At 38.6% G+C, this 19,893-nt stretch overlaps 1 protein-coding gene across 1 annotated transcript in view; it reads left to right on the top strand.

The window, feature by feature from the left end:
• Nucleotides 1-19,893, top strand: part of LOC137596861 (protein diaphanous homolog 3-like) — a 210,437-nt gene that overhangs the window by 32,717 nt on the left and 157,827 nt on the right. Inside the window, exons 10-17 of the mRNA XM_068317638.1 lie at nucleotides 1,359-1,469; nucleotides 1,907-2,025; nucleotides 2,242-2,358; nucleotides 8,279-8,397; nucleotides 8,482-8,550; nucleotides 10,450-10,553; nucleotides 12,863-13,171; nucleotides 14,392-14,506. Coding sequence (XP_068173739.1) covers nucleotides 1,359-1,469; nucleotides 1,907-2,025; nucleotides 2,242-2,358; nucleotides 8,279-8,397; nucleotides 8,482-8,550; nucleotides 10,450-10,553; nucleotides 12,863-13,171; nucleotides 14,392-14,506 — 1,063 coding nt within the window. The remainder of the gene's footprint in view (nucleotides 1-1,358; nucleotides 1,470-1,906; nucleotides 2,026-2,241; nucleotides 2,359-8,278; nucleotides 8,398-8,481; nucleotides 8,551-10,449; nucleotides 10,554-12,862; nucleotides 13,172-14,391; nucleotides 14,507-19,893) is intronic.

Here is a 19,893-nt window from a genome sequence, read left to right as displayed (position 1 = left end):
ATCTATTTTTTGTGTGTTGTTGCAGTTATGAAACAGAATTAATGTATAAAACATTCTCAAACCTCAAGTGGAGTGGCAATGCAATTGGCTAAATATACTGTACATAGAATTTATACAAAGCTATGTCAGTTATACATTATTGTTGTAATGGAATGAAATAATGTATGATGACTGAGAATCAATAACAGCCTTTCAATAATAAATCAGCACCGATGTATTTAAAAGCATTTCAGTGGTCTTCACTTCCAGTGGTCTTCAGTTTCCCTTGTTATTGTGTATCTGACATTTTCTGTCTGCATTGATTTTACCTGAAGTGGTTATACATACATTAAAACCAAGAAATTTAAGGTACAAGGTTGGTAATTGTTTTAATAATGTATTTAATCTACCTGCATTACCCTAATAAATTGTACTTTGAAGACAGGCAATTATGGTAATTTTATAACTTTAAGTTTGTCATCAAACCAAACGGAAGCTCAGAGGGGACCATGCTTTTGCTGTTGTGGCACCTAAATTGTGGAATAATCTGCCTCATCAAATCAGACAGGCCTCTTCTCTGTCTGTTTTTAAATCTCGTGTGAAGACCTACCTCTTCTCCTTGGCTTTTAACATCTAGATAGACACTGGATTTTATTTTGTCTTATCTTATTTTATCTTATTTTTTATTGCTCTGATTATATGCTTTTTTTAAATCCATATTTTATGTTTTTGATTAATTTTACTTATAATATTTGAACCATTTTGTCTTTTATCTATGATGTTTGTTCTTTTTTATTTATTCGCCTGTACAGCACTTTGGTCGACTGCGGTTGTGGTAAAGTGCTCAACAAATAAAGATTGGATTGGATCAAATTCACAATGGACTTTAACAGTTTGGATTTAAAACATCTGAATATCCATCCTTTTCTCTGGGATTGCCATACTGTCTTTTTACACATGAGTGCATTGCCTTACAGGTCAATAATTTATTTTTCTGTTTGCCTTGCTAGTTAAACAGTCACATGATGCACAAAACCCTGTGCAGTAAACCAAACTCAAAGGGGAGTGAAAAACAGCTTCCAAAAGAGTGTGTTTGCCTTTAAAATGTCTGTTAGTTAGTTTTGTGTGTATGGGTCTGCAGTTGTTCCATTAATATTAAAATAAGCCCCTTACTTGGTGACTGGAGAAAATAGACATGCATTAGTTATGGTCCTCTGCTTCCAAGGGACATAACTCATTTTGAATTCAAGCCAGCATGCTTTTCATCAACTTCTGGAAGGAGACGTCTGTCATCTCTTTCTGTGGTTTTGTCTCTCATTCTTTTCTCTCCTTTTCTCACATTCTTTCTGTCTCTTTTCTGTGTGCCTTTCCTATTACAGGTGGCATGTATGCAGCTCATCAATGCACTAGTAACATCTCCTGATGAACTGGACTTCAGGCTGCATATAAGAAATGAATTTATGCGCTGTGGTCTGAAAGAGATATTGCCGGTAAGCACAACATAAGCTCATGCACACACATAGACACATATTAAAAACCTCTCACCTGGTATTAATATTTAAATGAGTTGTCCACTTCAATGAAATATTGTATATTTGCCCCAGCAAATATTTATGAAAGACTGGTGAATTTACACGTCTATCTCTGCCAGCACTCAGAAACCAATAAAAATTCTGCCCAGGCTAATAATATTTCTGCTTGCTATTATGCCACCCACCTTATGTGTTTATGTGTTGTAAAAATGTTATAGATGCCAGGAAAACAAATTACCTGTTTATCATGATTAGTAATGGCATTTAGAATAAGCTCCCTGCTTAACTTAAGCCTAAAGTATCCCTTTTGAGGCTGATGTCAAAGAGGATTTCAAGTCATTCTTTAATAAATATGTTTCCGCTTTTGTTCTTTTTTCATCTTAATGCATTTGCAGCAACTGACAACCATCAAAAATGAGGCCCTTGACATTCAGCTAAAAGTGTTTGATGAGCATAAGGAAGAGGACATGCTGGAGTTCTCTCACAGATTGGATGACATCAAGAGTGAAATGGAATATCCTTTTCATTGTTGCAGAAAAAAAACATATAACTCTAAGATCAGAGTCTAAGGTCAGTGTTTTTTGTGGCAAAAAAATATTTTAATTATCAAAGGTATTAAGGTAATTGAGTAGTAAAACTGAAATCTTTAATATTTTCTTTTTCATTTCATTCTTTTTCTATGTCAAAATATACTTTTTCAGTTCACATTTGACTCCTTGACTTTCTGTACTGATGTGGCAGATGTGTTCAATATTGTGCAGAGCATGGTGAAGGACAGCAGTGCAGAACCCTATTTCCTGTCTATACTTCAGCACTTGATGCTTATACGCAATGATTACTTGGTCAGGTAAAATAATTATCACATACTATATGCACACATATTTATTATTAATTATCTTAATAAGGATTGATATAAACATTTTTACATTTTGCTTCAAAGAGGTAATTGTCAGTGTTTGTCTGAACGTTCGTCCGTTCATCTATTCGCCGTTAGACCACCAAATATCTTCGCAACCGTTGCAGATAGAAAGATGAAAATAAAAAGCACATTACTCGGGCTAAAGGGGATAAAAATGAGAAAATGACCTTGACCTTGAGAAAACTAGGTCAAAGTCAAATTGAAACTTTTGTACACTCTCCTGAGTGTATAAAAGCTAGTGCTTTCATAGTGCTTTCAAAGATCAAAGGTAGTGCTTTGATCTATGAAAGTTGGTAAGGGCACTATCTTTGATCTTTGACCTATGTAAGTACATCAGGGTAAAATTTTGAATTCAGGGGTATGTTGTAGTCTGGACTGAATTGGTTCTTCCGTTTTTCTTAGTCCTTTCATTGTCTTTATAGGCTTTAAAGTGCAAATTGTGACAGTCATGAAACTTATAATCTGAGTTTTTAACATTAACCCATTTTAACCCACCGTCCTCATTTGAGGACAGCATAAAAAACTATGAAAATAATGACAAGGGTTGGTTATAGAACAACATTATGAAGTGAGGGTAATAACAACATATTGATTCATCAATATATGATGCAAAATTCTCATTTATATAATATAAAGCACAAGAAAGACTCCATGGAAATTTGACAAAAATCCACTTCTGGAAATCGATGAAGATGATTACCAATATTTTCTTTGATTTTGATATGCGTATGCTGCTACTCAGTGACTAGTGTCCAGAAGGGTTTATTTATATGCTGTCTTATTTTTGAAATAGGCATGCAATTGTAGGCTATAGAAAGACGTAAACTTTGCTGTCCTCAAATGAGGACACTGGACAATACATAAGCGATATGCATCAGAAGAAACGCTGCCTCAATTGGAAGAAAAAAGCTCAAACCATAACGAGTTTCATACTTCTAATATGAAAAAATTTATAAATATTGTTCTTAACAAGTTTTGCACTGCAAGGCGGGAAAAAGCTTGAAGGTTTGAAACTTATAAAGGACTAACATACATGAGAGCTGTACGTGCTGCTGAGCATTGATTGGCTGGGCAGTTTTTTTTTTTTAATGTACAAAATAGATTGCAAGGTAAGATCCAAGTGTACCACAGTTAGGAATTACTGTATGACCACCTAAATCCATGAATTAGTGAAGATATGTGTTTACATGTTTTATTACCATAGTTGGTATATCCATTTTTTTGTCATTTAGTTTACTCCGATAGAAATATATTTTAAGTTATAAATGAATATTATAATAAATAATATTACAAATAAAATAAGGCCACTGATTACTATGCTTCAAGAATCCTTCCAAAAATTTGGAGTGTTTGAGGAGAATTTGTCAGTTGACGAAATGATTGTGTGCTGTTATGGACATAACACTGTCAAGCAATTCATGCGGGGCAAACCAATTTGATACCGATATAAATTTTTATATTTTTTGGGTATTATGTGTGGTGTCAGGATACTGCTACAATTTTGATCTGTATTGGCAAAGGGTCTGCTAATGAAGAAAACAGCGATTTGTTGCTCGGTTCTAAGGTGGTTGCAGATAACCCATTCTTTTATAATGTATACTTTGATAATATGTTCATTGGAGGACTTTGGGATTCAATGCCATGGGAGCAATGAGGGAAAACAGGATCAGCAAGTGCCCATTTGAGGAATTAAATGCAATGAAAAAAGAACCGAGAGGAACATGTGATTACAGGTTTGATCACAATGAAGAAATTCCCATTGTGAAATGGGTGGACAACAAATGTGTTACAATTGGTACAAATCATGACACAGTACAACCAATAAGGAATGTACATCTTTGGCGGCAAGTATCTAAGTCAATGGGAAATGTCCCTCAACCAAAGAACATATTGTAAAAATTGTAATGTAACCTTAGGTGTTGAATGTTTTGTTCCATATCATTCTAAGGAATGAGCAGTTTCTGAACATGTTAAATTAAGTGTTTTTTGTTCATTTGTCATTATTATTAAGTAGAAACCGTTTATTTTGTCTTCTGAAAATGGAAGTATTCTTTTATTTGGCCAGAATGTATGCATATCAACCCAGTGTCCTCATTTGAGGACAGCCTGTATTTCTTTTCTTACTTGATATAAAGGAGTTTTGGAAGTTCCAACATGTTTGTATGCAAATGTTCTGAAAATCATTACAAAAATCTAAAAATTGTTAACTTGGGTTAAAATGGGTTAATGGCTCTTTACTTTATACTCTACCATAAAAGCTGGGATCTCAGCATTCCTTTCCCTTTCCCTTTTTTCCAGGGGTGAAAAGCATACCAGGGTTGAATCTTTCATTTTTATTTGAAAATCTTCTTTTCCTTGTGGTTTCATGGTTTCTTGCTGTAAGTGGATAGTAGTAAAGATAATTGCCAAGAGCATAAGTCATTTTTCAATTTCCTGTTCCTTTTAATGACTACCTACACAAAATGGTCTAACCAGGGGCTGTATTTGTGACATCATTGCCTCTTGAGTTACAAAGTGTTATTCGTAGACAGTGCAGACCAAAATTAGCTGGTTAATCTGCTACCCAATGGGATTTCTGTCCAACAATACATAAAGTCTTCCACAGAATGTGAAAAACATAATTCCGTTGATAATTTTAGCTGGATGTTACAAACTGAAAGTCTTACATATAGCTATTTGGAACCCTCTAATGACATTCATTAATAAAGAGAATGCTGTCTCTTTCATCTACAAATCATCTACGGCACCCATGACTTCAGAGTATTTCTCATATTCTATTCATGGTGCTTTTCAAAGGCTTATTTTATGTTGGTCCACTCACAGCTCAGTGTGAGTTCAACCTTGGATTGATCAAAAGATGGAGCCGTAATCTGAGGAATATCAAAAGGATCACCTGAAAAATTTATACCCCCCAAAACAACGGCAAAAAATTCTGCCACTTTGATTAATTACATAACTTTCTTCATTTCATATTACATTAACATGACCACATTTGCTATAATGGCTAAAAAAACATCGGTGTAGCACTTTGTAAGAATTAGTTACAGTGCTAAGATATCTTCCACATAAAGAGACCCCCTTCACCACTTTGGTCCTTTTCTCTCTGTCTATACGCAGCGTTCTATATTAACACACATCTGTCGTATTCTTATAACAAGGTAATAACCTACATATCATATAAAGCTTATTTGGCAATAATTCAATACCATGATTCATTTTCTGCCATTGGAAAATGTTGCTTAAACTCTAAACCAAACATTGCAAAGTCCACTAAGGTCAGTTCTTGACCAAAAAATCCCTTCAAAAATACCTCTCAGTCAGATGTTTATCTATTTTATCTTGCCAGTTGGAGCCAATGAAGGTTACATATCCATCTGCCACAGTTGGTGTCCTATAGATAACGATAGTTTGTAATACTACAAGAAAGGCCTTTTATGATTTTTAACAATTGCTTTCCTCAGGTTTTGTTTGGGCACTTCCCTGCTCTTGGAATCGGTACTCTTCACATTTGACATATGTGCTGTGCTTCACACCTGTAGCTGATCCCATGAATACACATCATTTTTGTACGACGGGTGTTGTGATTTTTAGTATTTTATTTCATGGTATCCTTGATGTCAAACACAGACACGTGTACATACATTATATGTGTGTGTGTGTGAGTGTATGTGTGTGTATCTATATCTATCTATCTATATATATATATATATATATCTATCTATCTATATATATATATATATTTATAAAATATATTTTTCAGGTATTCATTCATTTTCAACCGCTTCATCCGCTGAGGCGGGTCGTGGTGAGCTGGAACCTATTCCAGCTGACTGAAGGCGTGAGGTGGGGGAAACTCCTGGCACAGCACCAGTGCACCGCATAGATATCTCCCCACCTATATATTTGAATAAGCTCACTTGAAAATCTCACTCTGTGACGCTCTTAACTCCACCCACTACCTGTCAATCACGGCGCCCAACCGATCGCGGTGCATCTGCCAGAAGGAATCACAAACACAACACACTTAGGGGCCTGTTGGCATGCAATTAATAACATCATGCAGTACTGGGAAGGCGGAGTGATGGGTCGCAACTTCGGGGTGCGCCCCAATGAGCAGCTGTTGGGGCGGACGGCGCCTCACTCAAGTGCACTTCGGCAGTGGCTGGGAGGTGAGCTGACACCTCCCACTATCAGCATCACATTCCGAAGATATCTGGCAGGCGCGGGAATCCAACTGCCGATGGCTGGGCGATGTCTGGTCTACCGCTGAGCCACTGCCGGATATTTGTTTGTTTCTTTCTTTATGAGTCATAAAGTTTATATATTTGTACAAATATCCAACTGTCAAGCATGTTTATCAACGCGTCGTCGATATGGAGCTGTTTTATGTCAAAAAATAGCTGGTTTTAACTCCGTCCATTCTGTGTGTACATGTAGACGCGGGTCACACACTAACATCACAGCGGTTTTTATCGCAGGGAGACCTGTCGAGGATAGAAAAAGTTTCGATCAAAGAGTCAACACGACAACGCAGGCACGCGTTTTCAAAAAACTTCACTTTGGCCAGCGTTTTCTTCCCGGATATCTGCGTTGTGTGAATGAAAAGCATAACTGCATTAAAAAGCCTCGCTGCCCGATGCCTTACGCCAAATTGTTCACGTGATTCCTTCTGGCAGATGCACTCTGATTGTTTGGGGTGTAATGGGTGGGGTTAAAGCGTGACAGAGTGAGGTTCTCAAGTGAGCTTATTCAAATATATAGGTGGGAAGATATATGTATATACAGTGAGCCTTCGCGCATCATCCATTGCAACTCCACCTAATCGCGGATTTTTAGTAGGGAGTCACGTGATACCGATACCGTATTCTATTGGCTGACAGCATCCGGAGGTGTGCTCTGTTCTGTCATTTAGGACTTTCGTAAAACACAGATACTTTAAATAGTCTATAACAGTGTGGGAGAATGTGGTTTAATATCAGTTTGGGGAGTGTTCATAAACATTTAAATTATTGTAAATAAGATAAATAGTTCATCGGTCTATTGAATAATTTGTTAATCGCGTGTAGTTCCTGGAACACATTAACCGCGAGGAACTAGGCCACACTATACACAGTATATATGATATAAACACACACACACACACACACACACACACACACACACACACACACACACACACACACACACACACACACACACACAATTTTAAAGGCAGAAAGCGAGAGAAGATCCCTTATTACACAGGGAACCCAACGTCAAAGTATTGAAAGAAACACCACCGGCTTAACTGACAACATGTCTTATTCCATTCCATTTAATTTGTTAATATTCCTGTCTTCATCCCGATTGATTCCCTTAGGCACCTCATCTTCAAAAACGTACACAGTATTCATTCTGTCAGATCTACTTTCAACACTTTATTAGGATTATGTTGAAGTCAGGGTCGCTGTTTACAAGTATTTATAAATGTTTTGTTGGAGAAAGGATTTGTTCTTTTAGTGCCATTGTTGCAAAATAACGAGTAGATCAATTGCAACACTTGCTATGTGGCTCCCAGCCTTGCCTGTCATCTGTTATTGCAGTTTAACAACTATTCTTTTATAATAGTTGGATTCCCTTGGTTATTCAATGATCATTCATCAGACCAAAGGGAATTTAAAACAGTTTAACTGCAATAAGGGCGAAAATATTTTTTTATTTTCAGCTGTGTTTGAGATCATGTAAATATTTTTTAGATATTGGCGTTATCATAGAAATACACATGACATTCTGTAATTAAATAAAATAAAGTATTACTATTTTTTCACCACTGTTATTCTTCATTTACTTTCTTTTTGCATACTTTCAGGCCTCAGTATTTCAAGATAGTTGAAGAGTGTGTGTCTCAGATTGTGCTCCACAGAAGTGGCACTGACCCAGACTTCAGTTACCGCAAGCGCCTGGATGTGGATTTCACCCACCTTCTAGGCAAGTCCCATATCTCCAGTAGCTTACTTAAACTGCCTTTTTTTTAAATAAAGCTTAAAAAATCTCGATACTTTTTTTTTCCAGAGCTGTGTGTGGATAAATCTCGAATTGGTGAATGTGAACAAAGAGCTTCTGAATTGGCACAGAAGGCAAGTATTGACCAAGCAAAACAAAAAAAGTGGCCCTTTATCTTCATCTCATTTCCATGTGGCCAAAACAGAAGCAACTTTGACGTGCATATACACATATAAGTATTGGGCACCAATACCAATTTCCAGCTACAGTAGAAGTTAAAAATGTCTCACATCACTCTTATTTAAGTTTCAGTAAATATCATGGGTTTTTGGGCCTTGGGGTTTTGTTGATCATGAACTAATTTTAAATTTGTTGTGTAATTTTTTATTTTATCGAAAACCTTAAAACGTTTCTTTTGACATAAGAATGAGCCACAGAGACAAACTACCTGCTAGAAAATAACTGTCATACTGATTTCTGTATAATGGTGAAGTCAAACTAGCAAAAATTTTTGTAATGTTGGCTGAAGACTTGTCAGTGATTGTAGATATGATCTCGATTTTTCAGAGAAATTATGGTGATGGGAGATTAATTTGAAATCTACAGTTTACCTTCCTAATTACAAGTACAGTATTTTCTGCACTATAAGGCGCACTGGACTATAAGGCACACCCTCAATAATTTAATAATAATTTAATAATTTTCTTTTATTATTATTATTATTATTTATTTCATATATAAAGCGCAGCGGATTATAAGGCGCACATAATAAAAAATACAATTTATTTGATAAACTGCAGCGGCTGTAGTTGCGCAATCTGTCCACTAGATAGAGCCGCGCTGCCCAGGCTTCCATGACTTCCTGAGTACCTTTGAATGGCCTCTATTGTTATGTCAATAAGCCATTCTGAGCCTCATCAAGGGAACCTGATCACTTGATCACTTTGCCATCTTAGAAAGAAGTCAACACGCATATTAAAAAACCTGACATTAAAAACTGGTTAAATTCATTACGAGTGCAGTCAGTGCGAACAGAGCGGATTATTTCCTGATCTGAAATTCGAAGCAGATATTTAAGCTCCGACTTTCAACTTCGTTTATTAATTAAATATTGTTTTGATCGATCGGCAGTCCAGTCGGAGGTGAGGTGCAGCTATTTGCTGCTGTTTGTCCTAAACAATTTTTTAACTAGTTTTTAATGTCAGGCTGCTAATTTACTGGCAAATGTGACGCTGATTTACTCCTAGAACTGACTTCACTTCGGTGTCTCACCGCCGTTAATCTCACAGCACGTCGCTGCAGACAGAATACACAAGCCTGAATGCCCCCCCCCCCCCCCCCCCAGAGCTAAGTACATTTGTAAATCAATTGCAGCACACCCTTTGGCACCTTTGTCTAACAGTGACTTGAAATTTCAGAAAAGGCTGGAAGTTCAGCTTTTGAGGGTCTTTCATTCACCTTTATGCCAGTTTCTCCGTGTGTTTCCACAGACTAATAGAATGGACTGTCGCTAGATTCCAGATGACAGCACAATGGCATTTTTAAGACCAATTGAGTTTAAAGTGGGTTATTTCCGACGCCAAATAGTTAGGAAATTCTGAGATCAGTCCGTCAGTCAACCTTTATTAATAGAACTGTTGAAAGTTCCTTATGTTTAGCTATGTAATCACCGGTGCTCCTACAGTCTGCTCTACCGTCTGAGAGCAGCTCAGTCAGAGTTGGGACTTCGGTGACCCCCCTTGACTACCGTTGTTAGGGGGCGTGGGCCTGAGTGCCTTGTGAGGGTGCGCCTCTGGTGGAGGAGTGCGGCATGACTGGCGGCCAGACTGCCGGGTTTTTTTCAGCGATCATGTTTTTAACCAATATTAATATGAATATTAATCCATATACAACACGCACCGGATTATAAGGCGCACTACGGGTTTATGAGAAAATTTTAGGCGTTTAGGTGCACCTTATAGTGTGGAAAATATGGTAAGTCAACAATAATGAACAGTTGTGTGATTGATCTGGACATGCATTTTTCTTCTCAGTTAGATGAGGAGTTTCTTAACAGACAGCAGGCACAGAATCAGCTGGTAAGGTATGAAGAAAAGATAGCTCAACTTCAAGCTGAACTGCTGGCTGTCAAGTCAGGCCAGGTAAGCAGAGAAAATGCCCCTCTCAATTTTCATTACTTGACAAAATGTTTTTAATTTATCAAAACATGATTCAAATTATTTTTTACTTACTATGAATAGGTTTTCGTTTCTTGGGGTTGACAGTGTGAATATTTTTCTCATCGAGCCTCCATAGCGGCACGGAACCTGCATGTGTCAAGCCTACAGCCAGACTGAATCACCAATATATTTTAGAAAAAGAAGTTGTAATCATGTGAAGTTAAACTTTTCAAGCCAAACTATTATAGGTGAATGTAAAATCTATTTGGCCTGCAACATTATCTGAATTTTAGTCCCTTGTGTGATCGAGTTTTACACCCCATAGAAAGAGAACACTGACCTATCCTGACCTAGTGTTTGTCGATTGTTACTCCATATGAGGACATTGTTTTAAAAACAATTTATTCTGACGCCCCCCCCCTTTGATCTAAAACACTGACCTACTACTGAACTCCCCACCCCAACATTCTACAGAGTTGCTCCCATGCCCTGGTACTGCTAGATAAGTAAACACTCAGATGAGTAAGAGGAATTTCTTTTTTTGTTCTGATAATTTTTTAATTTGAGAGAGCAAGCACTGAATGAATACTCAAATAGTATGATGACTCAAAATGATAGTACACACACACACACACACACACACACACACACACACACACACACACACACACACACACACACACACACACACACACACACACACACACACACTGTGTGAGTCTCACCAACAAATACACATCTGCATTTGTTAATTCAGCAAAGGTGCTCTTTCCTCTAGAGGCAGGGGCGGTAATGGCCCAGAGCTGACCTTTACTGTGCCTCTCTAAAGCTGGTGCCTGGATCAATAAGCCATTTTCTCTGTATCATACAATTTACCTAGCCTTGTAGCTCAGGTTATAACATTTGATGTTTTGCTTCAGATGAATAAGTAATTGCAAGTGTGTTTTAGATAGAAACTGGAGATGTGAGAATTTGGAGATTTTAACGAATTAAACGGCTGACCGGTTCAAAATCCTGAGATATGGTGACCCGGTGAACTTGACATATTACAAACATGGGAATCAAAGCTGTTTAAATCAATCCACTAGACTTTAAGTTTCTTGATGTTTGATCTCTCATCCAAGAGGCTTCTTCAGTTCTACTGGTGGCTGGTCTTGTCCCACTTTATGAACCCTGTGCGGTGTGGTCAGTGCTATTCATATTCCAACAACCATAGTTGAAACCCATCTGGCTCCTCAACAGTGGTTGATGGCGCGGCCAGGGTTCGTCAAAGGGGGTCGTTGAAATGCCAGTTTCACCAAGCCTGTGCTTACTAATGGGTGTCATTAGCATGAGACCCATCACCTGGGTTAATCTACTGACGCATTCTCTTTGAGAGTTTCCAAAGGACCTGATTGTAAACGAGCGAATGGTGATGTCATAGACCACCCCCCCTGTTCAGAGATGGCTTCTCCATTTTGACATGGATGGCTTTTTTCTCTCTCTCAAACCATCTGTCCTCCTTGTCCGAAATCTGAACATTGGTGTCTTGAAATCAGTGTCCCTCTTCCTTGACGTGAAGGAAGAGTGCTGAATGAGCCTTCATAAAGGTTTAGTCAGGTTATCACAAGTTTTCGGTTCCCCTTCAGTGGATTGATTTAAACAGCTTTGAATAACCATAACCTGGATAACTGACAACTTGCACCAAATTCTACAAACATAGGAGTCAAAGCAAGTTATCATTTTGCTTCAAACACATTTGTGCATGACAGTTTACGCAGGAGTTTTAACTTATTTGGTTCTACTTCAAATGTCTGCCAACAAATATTGTAACGTAATTGTGAGTAGAAGACGAGTGTGTCAAGAACACATTCAAATGAAGATGATCTGAAAATAAGGCGATAATCAGTGTAAAACTGTGAAAGCCTTCAGAAATTGAAGCAGACTATTTGTACTCTGTCGAGACTCTGTTTACATGCTGAAAAAAACTGTTGAACAAGAGATTATGTCTTTCACAAGTTTTCTCACTTGTGTATAACCATTATTGAATGTTTCCTAGAATATATAGAGGATAGAGACCAAAAAATTTGTGTCTTAATGTTACAGGTTTAGCTTATAATATTACCGAATGTAATAGCTTGAATATGTTGGTGATAGAGGGTCAGCCAAAGAGGAGTATATCTTTGCAAATTCTGTGATTAGAGAAAAAAATCCCCTTGCTTTTAGTTAAATATTTACAATATTTTATAGTAGTCTCCAAGACTGGATAAAAACGTTTAGTTGCCACTTTCTTCATCTCACAACTCAACCAGTGTGGAGCTGCAGCTGCTACTCTCTCCTCCGCCCATGTTGGATCCACACTCTTGTCTGGACCTCCACCTCCTGCTCCACCACCGGCGGCACCAGGTCTCCTGCCTCAACCTCCTCCGTCTCCTTTACCTGGATATCCCGCCCCACCTCCTCCGCCCGGAGTGCCTCCTCTTTTTGGCGCGCCCCCTCCACCCCCTCTAGGATATTTGAGTGCTCTAGGGTCACCAACTCAACATGTGCTGCCTTATGGCCTCAAGCCTAAGAAGGACTTCAAACATGATACCTCCATGAAACGCTTAAATTGGTCCAAGGTAAGACAATGCAAGACAAAATTTTAAGTCATCGTAATGAATAATAAAAAAGTCTATACATTGAAGTGTAATAGATCACTACATAAACACACAAATGTAGAATTTCTCATTATTTGATGGTTCTTCCCATAACTAGTAGTGCGACAACAAAGTCAGAATTCAGGACAGATATTTATAATGGTCCTCTTTTCTGCTCTGTTTCCAATTGCTTCTGATGTTCATTGGCAGTGGCTGAACAGTACAGATGGTTGTCTTAGAAAACCAACTTTCTACCTCTGCGCCAAAACAGCAGTAATTAAAAATAACAGATGATCAGGTGTTATTGTCTGAACGGCCTTGGATTCTGCAGATGTTCTCCACAGAGCAATTTTAGTTCACACCACAAGTGGTATTCGTTTGTAGTTTGATTAATAATTAAATCTCAGATGAAGAGCAGTACAGGTGTTTGGCAAACTAAAGCATATGCTTCAATTTCCAAGTGAACCTCTTAGTAGGACACGAAAAACACTTATAGCACAGCTGTATGAAACCCTAGCATATGGTGTCTTTGAGACAAAGCTGTTGTAAAACTTCTTCTTGAATAAGACCATGCACTGCTAACAAATGCAGAGTAGCTCAACCGGTAACAAAAAAAGTGATATAACGTTGTAATCATCATACTTCAATAATGACAACATACCTGACAGATAAAAAGGGCCCCTAACCACCTCCACAAAAACTTCACACATTGCAATCATTTTCTTATAACTGCAGGGTGAGTATCCAACATGCACCATGTACCCCTATGCTGTGCTTACAAAAATTATGTCTTTGTGCCACTTTTATACAAGTCAGTTGTATGAAACTTGAAACAAAATCATCCACCGCTGCACAGACTAAGATTCAGCAATGTCTGGCCAATCAAAATCTTTTGTTAATGAGACATTTAATGAGATAACTATTGGATGTCTTGAGCTGGAGTCTTGCACGTTGTATTCTTTTTGTATGTTGTTTGGTTAAGAGGAATATAATTCCAAGGATTTATTCAGACTGACAGATTTGCCACTGTAAACAAAAAACAAATCTGAATAGTCTAGTAACATGTATGTCTTACAATTTGATTCAAATCATGCATATTCTTACTTTTCCATTTTGCACTGTAGCCACAGTAATGTGAAAATATAGAGGAAAAAAAAAGTACACAGTGTATTTACACTGTGCATTTATTTATGTGTTTTCAGATTCGTCCCCAGGAAATGTCAAAAGGTTGTTTCTGGGTGCTTGCTGATGAGGACCAATATGCAAAACCAGAATTACTCAGCAGAGTTGCTCTCACTTTTTGTTCACAACGAACAGGTCAGACTCTTAAAATATTTGATTTGAATTTATGCAATTACAGTGATTCCTTGTGTGGCAAGGCGAGCGGTGTGAAGCAGTTGCTGACAACGCCACCTGGGGACTTTCACCCCAGGATATAAACAAGATTTACAAATGACTAGGCTTCGATTTGGACCAAGGCACACAGTTCGAGAAATTCCACAGGACGAGAGTGTGATTTCTAATTATAAAAAGACTTTTATTAACCAATTATTTTAAAATGAGCAACAGACTAAATTAATACTAACGAATGTGATTATAAGGAGTGTTATGAGGAATTACCAAAAAAAGAGACAGGGCTGGGGCTTACCACGACAGCGGTAACAAAAAGGGGAGAGATCCAAAAGCTACACTGCACCTGTGACATAGCAAACCAAAAAAAATGTGAATAAGGAACCAACACCAGGGGAACCGCTGCCGCTCTGGGCCCTCAGCACCTGTCAAAGAAAAAGAACACCATTAGAAACAAAATCAAGGCAACCCTGATACACTATAACCAAATGTCAGTAACCCCAAAATAAACTGTTCTAACACACAAATTATCAAAAAGAGGAGAAGAAAAGGTTACTAAACAATAAATCAAATATAACCCACAAAACTTATCAATAATAATTCAACGAAAGAAATAAAAAATGAATAAACTCAAAGATTTGAGAAAGAGTCTGCCCCTCTAATTAAAACCAATCTCCAGAGGTGATGGCTCAGCATCTGAGACGGTCGGACGCCCTCTCTTGGCTCATGTTGAGAACTTTTGTTAATGCCGTAACTTTGACCACCGTTAATGGAGCCTAGTCCGATATGGGCCGAATCAGTGCCGAATTACGGTGATAAAGTCTCCAGACGAGCTGAACCCCAGAGCAGACACACAGACGAAGGAGAAAGAAGAAGAACGAAGAACCTAAACAGCAGCGAGGCTCACAGCGGCAATGACGGTCGCGCACTGCAAAATAAACAAATTAACCTAATTAAATTATGGATATAGGACATTACGAAATAACAAAAGTTACAAATAAGCATTTCCTAATGGAGGGCAGGATCGAGGTGTCGCACTCGGCAGGAGGCGGAAGCCAGCAACCCAGACTACACCAGCGATGGCTGGGAGAGAATCATAATCCACAATACACCACAGACCATCAGTAGCTTGATATAAAAGGCAGACAACTAAGTGTCCTACCCTCAGAGAGCGCACCGCCCGCACACTGGCCCAAGGGAGACAGCCCAGCTCCCGGTAACACCACACTGCCAGACGGAGCAAAACCGGAGTAAGCACGGGGCCCATACATGGAATAAATCGAGTAGAGCAAGCATGCCTACCTTTGTTTTGAAACCCAATCGGCTGACCGCAAGACGCTGCCACGCACGGCTGTTGGCTCCGTAAAGGAGGGAGAGGAAGCGGAAAGGACGGAGAAGGGTCCGACTAGGTCTACTTATAGGTAGCCACTCGCTGATTGTCTGCCACACTGCCCCTCACGGTGGGGAGTGTAGCGCTATCCTGCCACACTTGTTACTCGTAGTTAATGTGTTCCAGGACCACCCGTAAATACCGAAATTCTGCGATATTGCGGCGAACTACAGTGCGCCCTCATTACTCGCGGTTAATGATTTCCAGGAACCACACGCAAATTATGAATTCCACGACATAGCGGCAAACTATCTTATTATTTACAGTAATTTAAACATGCATGAACCCTTCCATACCGATATTAAACCACCTTATATCTGTATTATCTTTTGCCACACTCTTACAGATTGTTTAAAGCGCTTTTAAGTGTTTCTTTAACGTGCGGAAGTGCGCTGTGTTCCGTGAGTCTCGGGACGCAGCGCACTTCCGGATTCTGTCAGCCAATAGAATGCTCATACAGTATCATGTGGCTGGATTACTGTATATATATATATATATATATATATATATATATATATATATATATATATATACTGCATATATGTGTGTGTGTGCGTACACATACGTACATGAGCCATCGCGCTGTCCACATTTTTATTGAAATACAAGTGAAAATCCAAAATATATGCCGTGCTCATGTATATACAATATACTGTATGTATACTGTATACATACATACATATACATATGAATATACGTGTGTGTTTGTGTGTAAACAGCTTAGCTGGAGATTGTAATCCCCTGGGCTAATATTAACTGTGACAATCCTCTGCATTTACTCTACATAATTAATAAATAATAAAGTGAAAGCACTAAGATCATGTTGCTGGTCTTGAGGAAAGTGTGACGTATGCCGCTCAAAGCCAAAACACTTCCAATCACTGTGGTGGAGGCCAAGATGTTTGAAGCTCTTGGTTACTGTTATATCCCTGAGAGCTTTTGTGACCATGCAGTCATGAATAACAGTACGGTCAGGGCAGATCAGCAAGCTCTGACTGTTGCTCATTGCTTGCTCACAGAAAAACGTTACATTGCAACTGCCTTCATAAGTGTTGACTCGAAAATTATATCTGTTGGGCCAATTCCTCTGCCTCCAACATAGTGAATTAATTTATGTGTTCAAATAGGCTCACACAAAGAGAACATCCGTGCCAAGAAACTAATGCTGTTAATGTCTGTCAGGCTGTACTTTGAAGGCAAAATGAGCCAAAAGTAAAATTCCTAATGAAATGGCAGCTTGTCCAGGGTGTTCCCTACCTCTAGCCCAATGTCAAATGTCTTAGCTTTTATTCCTGATGGCAACGCTGCAAGATAAGCCATCATACAGTTATATCCTCAAATATCAGCATGGCTTGTAAGAGCTGGAATATTCATGTCCAATGTTGGTGGAATGATCAAAGTTAAAGCAGGCACAAGCATGAAATGCAATCAGTCTTGCTCTCTCATTTGCTTGGTCTATTAGTTCTTCCTCTGATGATTTATTCATGTCTTGTTTTTTACTTGCTTGTCCTGTCGCCGACTGAGCTATATTATGCCAATTTGAATTATTCATCCACATGTTATCTACCTGCCACAACTCTATGCCTCTCCTCTCAAGGCACACAAGACCACCCACACCATAGATCAGGGGTATTCAATTAAAAGTCACGGAGGTCCAGTTATAAAATTTTCCTCTTAGTATAAGGTCCGAAACTAAGTCCAGTTTGTGTCTTATAGCCAGTCCCTATGTCCACATTATCATTTATTATCAATTTTCAATGCAGGATATGTTTAACTGAGTGCACAGATAGCTTTTTTACCTCACCATAAATAAAAGTAGACCCAGGCAAATAAATTTCAAGCTTTTATGTTCGATTGAAGAACATACAAACCCCAAAATTAAAAATAAAGTGTAAAAGAAGCTGAATAATCTTTTTTCTCTTAAATTAAAGATATCCCAGCCTAAAGAACTGTAGGCCAAAACTTCAACTACAAAACATTAACATGTTCAGAAGGCATGTGGTGGTCTCTGTGATGTTGGTGAAAGAGACCACTAGACTTTGTCAACATCTCTTTTATTGCTGCATGTTGGTTCTTTTCTCTTGTTTGTGTTTCATAGTGGTGTTACACTCAGCAAAGAGTGCCTTATCTTTGTGAAGGAACCTGACACACACAGAAGCTACCCCTCATCAAGGCCACATATATTCATGGTGCTCTCTTAATAGCTGCATCAAGCTTTTAATATTTTTGATTTTCTGGTTGCTGTTGAAGCTGACGTTGGGAGTTTTTCCATACATCTCATATTTCTGTTTTCCTTCAAACAATGTGTTAACAACAGCTTTTAAGCACTTATTCACAACTGTCTCATCACTAAAATATGTTTTATGCTGCCCCAAAATCCATAATGCCTCAAGTGAATATTCGTTTGCATTTTCCTCGGTTATTTTGCCCTCTGCTCGGACCTCAGGAGATAATTCTGTGCAAAAGCTCTGTGCTTTGTTTCGTAGTGGTGCTTCACATTAAGTAATTAATTAGTGCTATGTATTCAGACTATATGAGGTAAAATGGTTTTGAACTACCTGACGGAAGAATAAATATACATTTCTCCGTCCACTCAGTGTTAACCAGTGGTTTTCCTCATTAACCTCCCTTCGTTTAGAGCTCTTCTGTCTTCACCGTCTCCCTTCCTCTGTGCTCCTGTAGCAATAAACTCAGCGGCAGCGAGCTGTCTCACTTTCAGGTGCGCTGACAGAGCAGGTAAAACAAACGATCTGATTGGCTGAACTGAGTGGCGCTATTACCGTATTAGCTGAAGTAGCAGCGCCCACCGTGTGTAGCCGCAACCGTAGAAAAAAATGCGCCAAGAAAATCTACTCTTGTGAATTTATCGTGGAGTAGTCACGGGTCCTGACAGAACTATCATGCGGTCCGGATCCGGACCGCGGTGCGCCATTTGGTGACCGCAGGTGTTCTCTGAACAAGGAAAGGAAAGGACATCCATCAGCAGACAAGTGTATTGTTCACATATGTACATTTTCCTATCACGGTAATCATGAATCACATTTCCTGTCATATAAAGAGGCATCTAAAAGTGCTGCCTTCTGCAAGGTGCTGGTTGCTTCGTTTGTTACTTATACATGTAATTTCTTCAAGATTCTGTTAAAATGGGATATAATATTTGATGGACTCGATTTGTCATTGTTTTAGTCGATACTCTGTATTCCTTCCTGTCTCCTCCCTTCTGTGCAGAGTGTGTGTGTGTGTGTGTGTGTGTGTGTGTGTGTGTGTGTGTGTGTGTGTGTGTGTGTGTGTGTGTGTGTGTGTGTGTGTGTGTGTGTGTGTGTGTGTGTGTGTGTGTGTGTGTGTGTGTGTGTGTGTGTGAGAGAGAGAGAGAGAGAGAGTGCTTGTCTTCTTATTAACACAACCACGTAGCATCATGTTTCATCTCACTTAAGAGCAGCGGCATCTGGATCATCATTAAACATTAAAATGACACAGTATGAAACAGTATTCACTAGGTTTTGCTTATTAAAAATGAATTCATATTTCTTGAAGCTTCCTTCGGTTTTCACAAGGAGGTTTTGTACAATCCTACGCACAAAATCTTGAGTTTGGATGGAGACTTTTGTTGTCTTTACAGTCCTAAACTTAATTACATATAAATAAATGAATACATAAATGATTAAAAAACTATTAGTAATAATTTTTGTTGTCTCTGAAAGTAATAAATGAATTAAGGGACTACACATCAAGCAGGTATATATATTACTGTGTTTTGAGGAGTAAAACATTCCTATTTGAGTTGACATTGCATTCAAACTAGTTGTATCTTTCAGGGGTTCTCTATTCAGAGTTGGATTTGGTTGTTGGCAAAGGGTCAGGACCAGATCATCATATGTTCTCAGTCAGTATGCTGTGATAAAGTGTCCCAAGGTTTTGTCTCTGGATTAATCGAGCAATTGCAGACTAGCAGTAAACTCTGGGA

The sequence above is a fragment of the Antennarius striatus genome, chromosome 1, assembly GCF_040054535.1.
Source record: "Antennarius striatus isolate MH-2024 chromosome 1, ASM4005453v1, whole genome shotgun sequence".
In the NCBI taxonomy this organism is placed as follows: Eukaryota; Metazoa; Chordata; class Actinopteri; order Lophiiformes; family Antennariidae; genus Antennarius; species Antennarius striatus.
This window is presented reverse-complemented; position numbering and strand designations above follow the sequence as displayed.